The sequence below is a fragment of the Apostichopus japonicus genome, chromosome 19 (assembly GCF_037975245.1).
Source record: "Apostichopus japonicus isolate 1M-3 chromosome 19, ASM3797524v1, whole genome shotgun sequence".
NCBI classification, from domain to species: domain Eukaryota; kingdom Metazoa; phylum Echinodermata; class Holothuroidea; order Aspidochirotida; family Stichopodidae; genus Apostichopus; species Apostichopus japonicus.
In genome coordinates this window covers 4,943,281-4,958,721 of record NC_092579.1, presented here as the reverse complement: position 1 = coordinate 4,958,721, position 15,441 = coordinate 4,943,281, and the positions used below count along the sequence as shown (strand labels likewise).

Genomic DNA, 15,441 nt, shown 5'->3' with positions numbered 1-15,441 from the left:
ATGATAATTCAAGAAGGCCGGTGATATACTGCTCCAACAGTAAAGAAAGTAAACAAGAGAGTTCATCGAGGGTCAGACCTCAACATTTTGTTGTTAGCCTACCCATAAAAGGATTTCCCCTCTTATCGGTAAACGGAGGCCCAATCGCGAATGGGTAACAGTGCAGACGAAATACAGGCTATTACTAAAAATCCTAATGTAGGCTACAGTACCAAATTATATGACATGTAGGCTATGTGCGGTACAACCTAAAACAGTCTTGTAAAATTCTTCAACATTGCCGGTTACAAAGTTTGCAAAATACAGTATCAGCTGTTTGCAATTGTCAAGCACCTCCATTTAACCAATATTTATCCCCCTTCCCCCTCCCCCTCCCCCTCCCCCTCCCCCTTTGACTCTGCACATCGACGACTGTGCCATCTTAGCACGCTATCGTTAAAGTGTCAACTGAAATTAGCATACAGTGTGCTGATTATTATTATTGTCATATTTAATGAGGGTAGTCCTGCTTAGTGCAGAAGCACTGCTTTCCAGAGGAGCCCTCTTATGATACGCATGCGTGGTGTGCTTGAACGTAACATATCTGGTAACATTTTTAACGTTGCTGATTTTCATATTGCAACCGCAAACACTGTACGTGTTGTACTCGCAACCTGCAAATAAAACAGACGGCATGGTGGTTGGAGCTGAGACGCTCTAGTTTGTCTATAGGCTATGCTATGCTCGAGTGAATAAACGCGGTGGCATTAGAAGCAATGGCACCTATATCATGTGGGAGGTCGTGGGTGCGATCCGCACGGGCAAGCGAGTGTAAGATGGAATACTTTATATAGCAGATATCCAAATTGAACTATACCCAGTGGCAGAGATTTCTTTTTGACATTGGGAGAGAGAAACGGGAGGGGGGGGGGGGGTTATATCCACAGATTTTGAGAAAAGGTTTAGAGAACCACGCGCGAAGTGCGTCAGAGATCGCCAATCGATCACCGGGGGGGGGGGGTTGAGGGTAGGTACGTGTTCCCCTCTCCCTTTAGAAGTTTTATGACAATCGAAATATTAAATAATTCAAAATGGTGCAACTTGGGGATGATTGTTTGCACTTCTCCTTACACATATCACATAAATTTTTCATATTTGAGAAATGAAAATGTTGAACTTAATATCCAACTTCCATCTGAAGAAATTTGTAACAATTCAGCACAAAACTTAGCCTCTTCAGTTAATGTTTCAATGAGACACCAAAAGTGTCCGTCATGGTCATATACTTCATCAAATTTTATTGTTTTCAATATTGAAGTAATTTTACGGCATTCTGATTGAACTTTAATTATGAGACAGAGATAATAATTCTCCTTGACACCAACAGAAGTTTTTCATCGTTTCTTTGAAAGGAGCTTCTTAAGCAATGGAGCTAGGCTTCCATTAACAGCATACCAAATAATTTTCTCCGCGATGGTATACCAAATCGATTGAGCTACAGGACAGCCATAGCGACATAGCCAGTATATTACAGTATTTACGGGGTTTTGTTTTTAGCTTTAAAATGTTTTAGGGCCTATCTATAACATGGGAGAGATGATTACATGGGTCCACCCCCCCCCCCCAGTCAAATGTTGGGGGATACATCCTCCCCATTCCACCGGTCTTGTTACCTTGTTTAAAAACTTAGAAGAAATTTTAAATGAGCACTGTCTAAAGTAATCATGATTTTTCAATTAGAGAAAAACTATCCATTACATTAACGGGAGGGGGAGGCGGATAATGGCATGCCCCCCTAGTCAAATACTGGGATACACCCCCCCCCACACCCGGATCTACGCCAATGGCTATACCTATAAATTGGATAGCCAGCCGATGTGAAGCATAAAGAATGAGCCATGATTTGGCATCTCCAGTTTGCATACCTTCCATGTTGATAGGTCTGCATATTATCTTGTGTTATGATAAACAAGGGCGCAGCTCAAGCGTGAATCTCTGTTGCATATTAATTACTTCACCATACAGTAAAGTCGCTGATAGTTATACAAGGAAACGCAACGATTCAAAAAAAAAAAACATCTGCCATGCGCATGCGTAACAATAGCTAGACCTAACACAGTTACTTAAAAGTGCATTTGTATTCGCCACAAAATTTTACCACGTTAATTAAAACCTCTAAATTATATGTATGACGTAATGAAAATGTCATGTACCCTCTATAGTCAATACACACTGGGTGGGTGTATTCACACAAAACGGTTGTACATGCACACTACTGAAACAGCAGCAAGCCGCAAGTGACGCACTTTGAATGTACTGACTTCATATAGTAAGCAAACTAGGCACAGTTCAGTTTTCTATGTCGAACCATATTTAAAGGTTACGTACAACACGGTGAGAATTGATATTTAATACCCTAGTATAGGGGTTCCCTAACTGGGGTGCATGAACCCCAGGGGGTGCGTGAGTCCATCCCAGTGGGTTCGTGAGACGTTTCTGAAAGTCAAAACTAGAGTACTTTTTGTTGAACTAAAATCTGATACATTACATAATTTAGTAATGTACAAAAGTCGTACCTATCGGCAAACTCTTTTTGCGTTCCATACGCATATGTTGCCATAGTAGTACCGTACCGTGCATGTGATAAATAACTGAATTATGAAACATACACAGGCTGTTGTGCGTAATTATAGTATAATGATGACTCAGATCGTGTCTCGAAAAGTTGGGGGGTTCGTGGACAACTCTGACATCCACAGGGGGTTCGCGAGGGGATAAAGTTAGGGAAACCCTGCCCTAGTAGTTATACTATCAATATTACCCCCCGCCTCACCCCCTCCCCACTCCCATTGTATGTAGAATGCTTAAAACAATGTGCTTAAAGGTATCAAATGTACTCTTGAGAATATTGGTATAGTGCCGAACTTCCAGACTGTTGCTTAGAGTTTAGAAGAGTTATCTATTAGACAATCAAAATGCTCAGTAGTTGAGGGCAACAAGTTTTGATGGTTGGAGACAAAAACTGCAAGCTTTATGCATGTTCAGCACGAGTATTATTTTATCCATGTTGCATTCTTGCATATCCAAATTGGGTTCAATCAACTAATTATCAATTTTTCGATCTTCGTTATCAGTGTCACACTGCAATTTATATCGCTGGTGAAGACAGTGTGGCCTCGAAACAACCGAAGTGCATACTAAGTGCCACGTAAATCAAGTTAACCAATGAAACTACATGTGTAATCTCTATCCGACGCTCAAACAACATTACATATATGTATAGGTCCATTGTAAATCAAAGGGTCAATGATTACAAATGAGCAATAAATGTTCGACTTAAAGAAAGCACAAATTCTATTCAGAGTTTATAGTTTCTATGGCTATTTCTTGACAACAAAAGCTCGATATTCACCAGGAAGTGATATTATTACCCATTTGATCCTGATAAACATTATTACATAGCTTTCATGCAGCTGATATATTCAGGCTATTAAGTCTCATACAGTGTGAGTACTGATTAGGTTTTCGTGCATTGGGTATAGTTTTTTTCTTATAGGACTATACTTAAGTCTACTTTCAGTTTGTGTCAGGTTTTACAACTTCAGCAGGACTGATTTATGAAGTAAACGAAAATGCAAGTATATGCTTTTATTGTACAGGCCTAAATCGAGGGCCTCTGTCTACGAGAGCAATGCAGTGATAACCATTGGTTGGGGTCAAGGGTCAACCTTTCAGACTGAGATAAATCGTGAAGGTGCTTAATGCTAAAACCTTAATTAAGAATGACTTTCGGCAGAATTTAATCTTCATATGTTATAGTCCAAGCAAATCGAAAATTAAATTAAATGCTAGTAATGTTTCTAGCTACTAAGGTATTACTGATATTGCCCTTTAAAATATGATAAAACTATAAAATGCCAATGTAGGCCTTCAGAAATGATCACGTCGCCGTCTCAATGTAAGCCTAAGTGTTACTGTTATTCCATTGTTTTATTAATTCTGCTCAATTAATTCTAACTCAACCCAAACATGTTCTTTTTTAACTTCATACAAAACAACAACGCACGTGCACTTAAATGATTTTCAACACTATTTTCTATTGACAAATTTGTAACACATTGTAAACATGTTTATTCAGGCAATGCACAAAAATGTTAATTTTCTTTTTTACAGTTGAGTTTTGTGTTGCACCTAAGGAACTGACATAATGGTCTATGTATATTAGCTAGACTAAATAGTCCAGTCGTTTAAATTGGTTAATCTCACTTGTTTAGCCTAAAGAGTAAAGGGTCATTTCTCAGATAAACGAAGTGTTATATATAAGAGTAGGCCTACACCTAGTACTGATTGCATTGCTTCTTGATGGGTTTACGACGTATCAAAATTTAATTTTGTGCCTAAAGCCATCCTTTAAGAGTCCATATATACCTCCCGATCAGTGTGACCTCGGACGATTTCTTTGGGGTTTATTTTCGTGGACTATATTGCAGTCTTTCGCGGGCTGGATTTAAACTGCTTGCCGCCTATAAACAAGGCCCCTGGTTATAACAATTTCCAACTGCACGTAATATCAGTATTGATTGGCGTTGCCAAAAATGAATCAATTCCTACACACCCAAACATTCAAAACAAAAAGATAAAATATCATATCAAAGTTATTACAAAGGACTAAAACGTAGATGTGAACAAGTACCAGTGAGTTATGTCCTTGTCAATACAAGTGTGAAACCTGAGCAATGTTTAAGGGTAATCAGCTCCATACTCAGATAATTTACTACTTTTTTCTTCTCTTAATTTATTACGTTCCGTTAGTTTTGGTTACTTCACGTAAGTTTATATAATAACATCAATATTTTTCGTGTGATCAATCCAGCATGACAGCATTTGCTAGCTTGTAGGGGTATCAATTTCACGAGATTCGTATATCTAGGGTATAACATTCTGGTTATTGCAGGGGCGTATCCAGGATTTTCTAACCCGGGGGGGGGGGCGCGAATTACTATCTAAGCGGAGCGCCACCATCGGTTGGCGCGCAGCGTACAAGAAAATTTCTGGTTTTGATACCACCCAGATCACCGGAAATGGTACTTTTCGGCCTTGAAAATGACCAACCAGATGTGCACTTTTTGCCTGAGAAACAAGTATTTCCCAATAGTTTTTTTTTTCATCCATAACCTTTTTGAAGATTGTCACCAGTCACAAATCATGTTCGACCTCATTGCATGTCCTGTGGATCATTGCTTTTGTAGGTGATTCTACGTCGCGGCCCACAGTATCCGTCTGCCTCCCCACTTTTCAAGGTTTTTAGGCCCAAAAAGGCCCATTATTTGTTTAGAATTTGAAAATTCACATTCTCGTGAATAAACTCACTCCAAAACATATATACCCATAATGTCGCACAAAATTTCATCTATGGACAACCAATATAGAAAAACCTCCATCAACCCCTAACAGACCGGTCAAAATTGCATAGCTCCCAACTCTTGAGAAGGCAAATGCTAGTCCATGCCACGAATCGCCGTCCTGGGGGAGGGGTATAATTTGAATTTTTGAATTTTTTTGGAATCCCGGTGATGCCTACATGTAAAATGGTGGCACTTAGAAAGGCTTTTGTCACCCAAAATTTTCTGAGAAATATGCATTTTTTTGTGTGTAACATCAATTAATTGAATAGTAGGTGATAATTAATTCTTTCCCGTGGCATGAAAATGTTCGCTGCTCGCCCCAATCAAAAGAAATATAGGCTAATTTGTGGTTCAATGATGCTGTAAAGGGGGTTTTATTATGCTAATTGCTAAAGAAATGATGGTTGCTAAGTCAAAATTTAATGCATTTTTTTTTATGTATACTTGACAATTACAATGTGGGTTTTTCGGAAGCTTGCGCGGGTCAGCGGGTTTGGGTGTTAGAATGCGGGTCCAACCCGCGAATTGCGGGTCAGTTGGGAGCTCTGAAATTGCATGAGTAGAGGGAAGTGTAATGAAGAATGATGGACGGATATTTTCGAAAATTCACACACAGTTAATTTATTGGTGTAGAAATATTAAAACCTCTTATAACGGCTATTATAAAACTTGGTTGAAGGAAATGAAAAAATAACAGATATTTCCTTCAACCGAACACTACACACATATTAGGAGGCGGGGGCTGCAGTCCCTAATTCGCCTTGACTAATGTAAAAAGATAGTTTTGACATATTTGGACCTCCATGCTTTTTCTCTATCTACGTAAGACATTTCGTTGTTTACATTAGCATCCCGCGGTATACTGCGCAACTTTGACGGACCGTACGGTGTACGATGGCAAGCGATGCAGGCCTAATAACCGATGCTTGCTTATATGATATTGATATAAACATGTTGAACGCGCGCGGAGCTTGCGAAAAATTTTGATTATTTTTTTCGGGCAAGTCGGACAGTTTTTGAGGCTTTTCATCCTGGAACGCCATTTTCATGCTCACTGATATGATGTGATATCTGCTGTTTGCTTTACAAATTAGAACAGGCGCGTAGCGAGGAATTTGCCAAGGGTGAGGCGATGCATGTAGGCAAAGTATCTAAGCGTTGCGCCACCATAAGTTGGCGCGAAGCGTACAAGAAAAGTTTGGCCGAAAATCCCTACCAGAACGCTGGAAATGGCACTACCCAGGACCATTTGTAAGCGAAGCGTACAAGCAAATTTTGGCCGAAAATGCCTCCCAGATCGCTGGAAATGACGCTTCCCAGGCCTTGTAAATTGCATCTGAGCACTTTCAATTTCGAAATTACTAGCAATATCATAAAAAATTATGCCGAAGGGGGGGGGGGGGCGGTCGCCTCCCTTCCCGAAATGCGTCCTGTTCCCCGACGACACGGTCGAGTTCGAGACCAGCCACAGTTGGTTTCATAGCACAATGCTACAATTGTTTAAGGCGTATATACACACACACGCGTTATGGTAGACCATAAAGTATATATATAGATCATGAGTGAGAGAGGAAAAATGGAAACGTCAAAAATGGAGTTTTCGGTGTAAGGGGTAGGGTGAGGCACACGCCCCTTCCGAAATCCTTGATCCGTCACTAGCTACCCTGTGTATATAATAGGGATCAGCGCTGTAATGATGTCACTGTTCCTCTTTATCTTCCCGGTGTCTTGGCGTTTTTTTTTTTTCCTCCTTTTTCTCACTTTCTTCTTTTTCTTTTCCCTTCCTTCCTCTCCTCCTCCTCTTTTTTCCCCTCTTTTTTCCTTTTTTCTTCTTTTTTTTCTCTCCTTTTTTTCTTACCCGGGGGGCGCGCGCCCCCAACGCCCCCCCTGGATACGCGCCTGCAGTACGCATACGAGGTAGGGTATACAACCTACGTGGAGTGGTGTAATAGGCTACTTATGGAGAGGATGGTCAGGATCAGTCAAAATCCCTCTTACATAATGAAGTACAATTTCTTCAATGTACTGATCATCTATAGGATAATACTTTCTGAAATGTCTGTTAGTCAAATTGAGTTGAGTCTTGAAACAGGAAGAGAGCCACACAGAAGCACAATAGACCATGAGTGAAAGCACCATGGAACGGAAGAGCCAAAGCTGTTTCTCATATTCTAGACCAAATCCTCCCAACCTATAAATACAATATAGCCGCTGCTTTACTTTCTGCTGCTTTGCGACGTACATCCGAAACTTAAAACTCAGAAAGCTCAAATTCTGTCCGTCATCTTCAAGATATAGAATTAGATCGGGAATGTACACTGTTCTTGGGGGAGTTAACCCCCCCCCCCACCCCCACCCCACACCCCATTCCACCTTATAGGTAACAGAAAAGAACGACAAAGTCATGCACACATACACTATATATGAATTGCGTCGATCGTGTTCACATTTATTGCTAAGAATGGTTTCTATAGCTTGCCAGTATACTCGCGAAACCACAGATTTATTGCAGAAAATTCCTTCCCACCAATTTGTCACAAGGACCTTCAATGTTATAGGCGTTTTGTAACTGTATTGCGTTTGAGATATATAAAAATTGTAATAAATTTATCATAAAAAAATATATACTATGAAGCCTACGTGGCTCGATGATGTCATATTCAAACTTGATCAAGTCGTCAGCTTTGTGTGTTGAAAAATACTCAATCTGTGATATCTACCAAATTTGTATCATATATATATATTTTTTTGGGCTGTTAGGGGAAGTTTGTTTATGACAGTTATCTCTATAACAAAGACAAAAGATGATGGTTGTGTTTGTGTCTTTTTTAATGATTCATTATTAATTATTCATAATGAAAATTCCGCAATCACACATAAACAACAACTGGGTAAGTTTGACAGCTATTTTTTGATTTGTGTTAATTTTGTCCGTGTATTAAAACAACGACAAAATCACGGAGGAGGTGTTTTAATTGTGCGTGATAATATTGCATACAGAGAAGTAGTTCAATATATATATATATATATATCCTCCCATGATATATCATTCCAATGTATACAGCATGATAATAGCCCGACTGAATGGTATACACATACCCGCAGGTTTAGGAAATGTTAGTCCTTCAATATATGGCAGCAGGGAAAAGAATAAATTAACATAATTTGTTTTAATGAAAATAAACCGAGATTCATGCTTGAAGAAGTCAACAGCTACTCAGCAGTTATTTTATACAGTGCAAGTATTAAGAGCCAAAAGCAAAACAAAATGGGGACTCGTGAGTCCTTTACATGTTAAATGTCTGGAGGTGTCGTCGTGAATGCATATATGGTATAATATAGTATTCCAGAGCCTACACATTTTAACGCTTACTATCATGGGAAAGAGAATGGAGGTAGCATACGCATATTAAAAGCCCCATTGACTTACACACTAAATCACAAATGTAATGTGGTCTCCAGTGGCGTAGGAAGGTACTTTTGAGTGGGGGGGCTGAAGACTGATGGCCGGCCTGGGGAGGGGGTGGATTTTTTTTGCATTTCCAGGTGGCCTCAGATGCAATTTGGTGCAATATAGCACACTTCAACCCACCCACTCCCATTTTGTATATAATTTTGCATTTTCACCTGGCCTTAGATGCAATTTGGTGCTCCAAATGAGATTTTTTTCTCATTTGGAAATGAAAAAGGGGTTTTCTGACTTGCGAAGCGGGGGGGGCGGAATGATACTTCCGCCCCTCCACATTTTTCACCGGGTGGGGGGCTGGCGCCCCCAGCCCCCCGGTTCCTACGCCCTTGGTGGTCTCTAAGTCTAGACAGACGTTCTCATTAGCTAGACGCTATACCCATCACCAGATAGCTGACAAATTGGCCTTTCATGGCATTATCAATTTTCCGTATCACAACCGCGCAGATTTTTTTGCTATCCGAGCCTAAGGTTTTCGTCACTTGTAAACAAACCTCTTCTCTCAGTAGTAAACAAATTTCGTTCGCTGCTCCTATGATGCCTAAATTGGTCTAATATTGCCTCAATTGACCCATTTTGGGGGGGGGGGGAACCTAACGAAAAAGATGTTTTCCTACTTTATTTTGGCATTTTTCCAGATATAGGCTCTAATAAGGGTATGCCATCTGGACTTCCACGTTTGGCATACACGCCTTACAGCAGGGTTTCCCTAACTTTATTTCCCCCCCCCCACCCCCCCACGTACCCCATGTGGATGTCAGAGTTGTCCACAAACCACAACTTTCGAGACACGATCTGAGTCATTATTATACTATAATACGCATAACAGTGCTTCGTAAGAGATCAAGTATCACATGCACGGTACGGTAATACTATGGCAACATGTGCGTATGGAACGCGAAAAGAGTTTGTCGATAGGAACGACTTTTGTACATTACTAAATTATATGATATCTCAGATTTTAGTTCAACAAAAAGTAATCTAGTTTTGACTTTCAGAAACGTCACACGAATCCCCTGGGTGCACCCCCTGGGGGTTCATGCACCCCAGTTAGGGAACCCCTGCCTTACAATGTCAGCAGATCAGATGTAACATAATCAATCATCAATACATAATCAATAGGAAAACATAATATGTAAGAGAAGAAAACAGATCATATGTTGTATTTTATGTTTGCACAAATGTATATTAATACAGACATATAAATTCGATTTCATACTTCCGTGCTTTCGAATTATATCGCCTATATGCTTGCATTAAATCGAATTTATGGTATACTATTCAATCAAATAGCATATGTAGGCATTATAGTAGAAATATAATACCCAGGCATTAAATCGAGTTTATGTCAATATTGAAACGGAATTTCTCTTATCACTCGTTCCTGACTTTTGTCCACTACGGCCGACCATAGACGTTGAGCGGGGCCGACGACATTATCATTACCATTGTTGTCATTCTACCGATACTAGCACATGGTAAAGCGAATAAGCACATACGATATCGGTTGATCACTTATCAAGAGAGGGGGAAATGGGTTGAAAGTCAAGTTTTACCTTCGCAACTCCATTCTATATATGTTTCCACAGATTAAAGTAGTAAAATATTTGTTAGGCCTACTCCTCTGACGTAAGAGATGTAATGTAAATACAGATTGTTGTACTAATAGACACCACAGCACCCACAATGGTGTACCAATGAGGAACCGTTTTATCAAACATTATCTGATAGAAATATGTCAGTGGTATCGATACAGTAGTCATAATTCCAACTGTAAACAATGATTCGGTCTGCAGGCCCTTCGTGGCCCCAATTAAAGTAGTGAATGACGCAATGCCAAGTCCCAAACACGTGATTAGCAAGGACCAATCAGTCGGCGGTGTCCATTCTTGAACAAAGGTTAACGCTACAGAGGCACATAAGGTTCCAATGAATCCCGCTACTGTAAGCAGTAGCCAAGAGTCGTGTACACCTTTGTATGAGAGTTTACGTGTGACTGCTTGAAAACTGGCGGTAAAAAGTACCGAGACAGCTGCAAATATGGCTCCTTGGAAGGTCGTCTGCTCATGTGGCAAATCGAATAAGAACGGAGGCTTGGAAACAATTATAAGTCCAATAGCATTGATTACTAGCAGAAATATATGGACCGTCATAGGAATTTCACGAAACAGTACACAACCTAGTATTGATGACGGTATAGGCAAGTTGGCTTGAATTGCTGTGACGTCACCGATATTACCTAATTTTATCGCCACGAATGTGCAGACAGTAGAGAAAAACTCAAATATTCCAAAGAGAGAAATGAAAAGGATGTCGATTGGTTCATAAGAGATGATTTGATCAAATGAGATGAAAAACCCAGCGAAAATTAAAACAATGCAACGATAAAAGGAATTCTGTAAAGGTGGAGAATCATCATCGGCTAAATCGGCTAGAATTGCTTCAAAAGAAATAGCTACACCTGACAGAAGACCCCAAAGCATACCGCGACGTTTGTAAATCCTGTCGATGATATTTCTAACAAAGTTCTTGTGATTTGGCTGTTCATTATACTCTTCCTTACTAATGTTATCCCATTCAGGAAGTACTGCCTGGAGTAATGGCTGGTTGGAATTAGTTTCTAACCTGTGTGAGAAAATGTGATAACTAATTACTGATCAAATTCAATATCTTAGATGTAGGCATGACGATAATTTAGGAAAATCGTCGGGAAGGGGGTGGGGAAGGGGAAGTAGGAAGGGGGACGGGGCACATCCCTTGTACCAGTGTTAACCTGGGAGTGGGACAGATAATCTGTGAGGGTGAGGAAAATAGGGGATAAATTGTTTTTATTCTCAGTTCATAACACAATTAAAAAGTAAATTGAAGCGTGCAAGAGAGGGCCGCACGATCAAATATATACTTTTCCCAGTGGCCCAACCTCGCCCTCGGTGCCTCTGCTTATAGGTGCCACATTAGTCTTGCAAGGTTCGCTGAAGCCAGGTAGGGTTTTGAATGAGAGTGGCATCATAGGTTTCAATCATCATAGGCTAGTTATGTTCCAGCACTATATGGTGTATAATGTAGCATGTTGGATGTATGTCTGCAGCATTGCATGCCTGTTATCTTAGCCGCGGGAACAATCTTTAATAATTCTCCATGCTGGAAGTCCTGCCTTTGCAATCTGATTTTAGACAACAGGGAAGCGTTATATAGACAATGAGATATCCTTATGCATGGAGAAAAATGCGTCAAGGGAGGATAAAGGAATTGCAAATTAACCAAGTATGAAGGTGACCATTATTCGCCTTTCTAGCTTATTCAGAATCAAGACCAACGACCACTATGTGACATGAAATAAACTTGTAAATTCATCTCGAGGAGTGCGTACACTCTGTAAGACACATTATTTGAAATATTATAACCACCACACGTGTGACAGACTATAGTAGAACGAGTATGAAATGACTACAAGTATAATACTTCCTTGGGTGATCGTACGAGTTTGAGTACCAGGCTCTTATAGAGCGAATATGAGTACTCATGACTTGTACCTATAGCATTGTACTTTCTTGATTTCCAAATTACCACGAGATCTAATCCACTACTACGAGTACACATAGGCTAAGTACCAACTAAGCTCGAATATAAGTACGATAGTACGGACTCACTAACCTGCCACCACTCTATAGGCCTATACATAATTCAAAGATACAACACAGAAAACGGTTCAATATCTCTACGGTAACTTTATAAACTGAAATAATTCTAACCTTCAGACGAGATAATACACACTTTTACTTGTATTTCAGGACAACAACAATAAAACACACATATAGGCCTAGGTTGGTCTGTTGATAATGTCACGAATACAACCGATCAAACCAATCAATTGTTGCAGATATCTCTTTTCTTATCGATATATAGGTCTATACTAATCTATGTGAACCAGTGAACCCGCTGGTAACACGACGACATATGTAATTATATAGTAATGACTCTTTCAATGTTAGTGCTGTATATACCTAACACTATCCAGCATGTATGTGTTTGCACAACCAATTAAATTATATACAGTTCTGGTTAAAACTATTTCAACATACTCTTGTAAAAATCTATATGAAAAATCTATACCAATAATTCCTCATTCGTGAATATTTAAACCAAATCCCGTATGAAAAGTCATTTTCATAACTCTTCACCTTCCAATAGAGAAGTGGAATAACACGTTCTCCTAAAATGTTCATAGTAAGCTAGAAAGCTTCCTTGCTCTTTCTTTTTCTCACATTAATTTGGTTTGGTCAGGCCCATCTAGCGTGTGTGTGTATGTGGGGGGGGGGGGACACCTCTCCCCATATTCTACCCCACACGACAAATACACAGTAGTTTAGAGCTAATTATCGACCTAACTTAAAGCCGAAATATCCACCGTATCACGTATAAAATGTCATCTATTTGTTCCCATCATTTTGATGCCTTTTGCATGAATGAAGATTATAAACGGGCTCCCCTTTGAGAGGACATTTTCAAAAGTTTTCTCCCCATCTAAAGTATACTAGTGTTAGTTGCATATTTCGTTTAGACTCGTCAGAGCTCTGCCGACAAAAAAAAACGTCTTATCTTCCTTTATTCAGGTTATTCGGGCTTAAAATTTATTCAATAATTCGTATAATTTTAACTCATCAATAATTTATTCTGAATATAAACTAGGGGAAGAATAGGGATTTGGTTATAGTTCCGTTGGATGAACACGCTAGTTGAACCCCTACAGACAAAACTGCTTTTGAAAGAAGAAAGAACCATTAGCATGACGAACACCAAACTACACTTAACTGATCCACTTTCAACCCCCAGTCACCCCCCCCCACCCCTTACATCTATGTGATCATTGTCAAATGTGTATTCCGAGTTCCTTACGGATAATACACAAGATCTAGGCCAAAGGGCCGAGACGGGGTCATGGTTACACGGTATATACGCAAAGTATTGTCGTTGGCTTTTGACGGGCACCGCAATGAAATAAGTGGTTACAGAGGAAATGCATAGTTGGTAGAAAGTATAGGAATTGTAGTCCTTCGGTCACTGGTTCCAATCCCGTTCTATAGTTCATCATTGCTTTCCTCTCTTCAAAATCCATTTGATCAATTCCTGATCAGTATTTTGTCCATGTTTTTTTTGGGGGGGAGGGGGGGAGGGGAGGAGGGGAAGGGGAGGAAAGGAAACTGAGGAGGAGTGGGGAATGAATGAATGAATGAAAACATGAAGACAAAAATTATTGCGACATGATTTACTTTTAGGTAGCCTAATATCCTATAAGAGATCATTGTGCCGCAGAAACATCTCTATACTGCTCCGATGTAGTGGCTTAAGTAAATATAAAATATATAGACGAGAAAATCATGGACACTTCCTTACCCTTCTTCGTTCTCTTCTTCGTCCTCTTCAGCTGCTGACATTTTGCCGGTAGACTGGTGTACGGTATCAGCTTGAAATAATCCTCTAAATATCATTAACGAATATATCATAGAATATAACCACAGACTTACATTGTCAGGCAGTTTCTTTGATTATATATTGCTTTGCAAGAAAATTCCACCGAAGATACAGAAAATTCCACCGAAGATACAGCCTGCATGGAGATGAAAGCCAAACCAAGTTGCTCATACACTGCTATAATATACGTCATTCCGTAGAACTGTTGCGAGGATATCTGTTTATTGATTAAAACCACTCTGTTATTTATGCATGTACAGAAATGCCGACGAGGTAGATACTGTCTGAGTTATTGAATAGAATCGTTTGTTATAGACTTTATATTCCATTCGTTTCCTTCAACATTGCATAATCATGCCGCTATGAATAAAAGCAATTTATGGCCTGGTAAGTAGTTCACATATTTATGCATGTCGATATATTTTTAATGTAGCACGGTAATACCCTTTGACAAATGATATTACTTTTTCGACATTTTGGCTAAGATCACGTGTATGTTCTAATCCCTTTCTAAGGGACTCGTGAGACACATTTGACTATGAGCACACAGTCACAGTCTCGATGCAAAGGGATTTGGGTTGAGAATGGATCAGTTAAATAGTTATAGCCTATTCCTATCGTCAGTCGTTGGAGGGGGAGAGGGGAGGGGGGTTGGGTGGATGTTTCAGTTGGGGGATCTTAACTATTCAGCTAACTGCTATGGGGTGTAGACTGCCCCTTTTTCAACCGCACACACAAATCCATCAAAAGTATTTATTAGCACCACTTCCGTTTAGAGCTAATTCTGAAACTATACCGTACTTTATATTCTGAATACGCATCATAATGTACCATTTGACGTCAAAACTTGATTGTATTTTTCTGGGGAGGGGTTGGTGTGTGACACCCAGACCCAGAATCTACTGCAACGACTTATTAGCCAACCGCCTCTTCTATGTTCCTTCATACACCTGTAGTCAGTGGCGTACCGTACTAATCGGGGAGGGCGGACCGCCCCGGATACCAGTCAGTTGGGGTGCCATGCCACAGCCCCTCCCCTACCCAAATTTCCCTATTTTTGTAAATTATTGTGTAATCAGTTCAAAATTTTGCCAAAGATAGCATCAGTTTGTGTTTTTG

General features: G+C 39.9%; 1 protein-coding gene across 1 annotated transcript; it reads right to left on the bottom strand.

Annotated features, from left to right (window-relative positions):
- Positions 1–7,795: 7,795 nt before the first annotated feature.
- On the bottom strand, positions 7,796–14,775 carry LOC139960529 (solute carrier family 35 member G1-like). The gene is made up of 2 exons (XM_071958956.1): positions 14,245–14,775; positions 7,796–11,475 (listed from the first exon to the last, which is right to left on the bottom strand). The coding sequence occupies exons 1-2, from the start codon at positions 14,352–14,354 to the stop codon at positions 10,467–10,469; spliced, it is 1,119 nt and encodes a 372-aa protein (XP_071815057.1). The 5' UTR covers positions 14,355–14,775; the 3' UTR covers positions 7,796–10,466.
- Between the last annotated feature and the right edge of the window lie 666 nt (positions 14,776–15,441).

Coding starts and splice junctions, on each gene's coding strand:
- LOC139960529 (XM_071958956.1), bottom strand. CDS start 14,354: ATGATATATTCGTTAATGATATTTAGAGGATTATTTCAAGCTGATACC. Junction 11,476..14,244: donor GAAGAAGAGAACGAAGAAGG/GTAAGGAAGTGT, acceptor TTTCTCACACAG/GTTAGAAACTAATTCCAACC.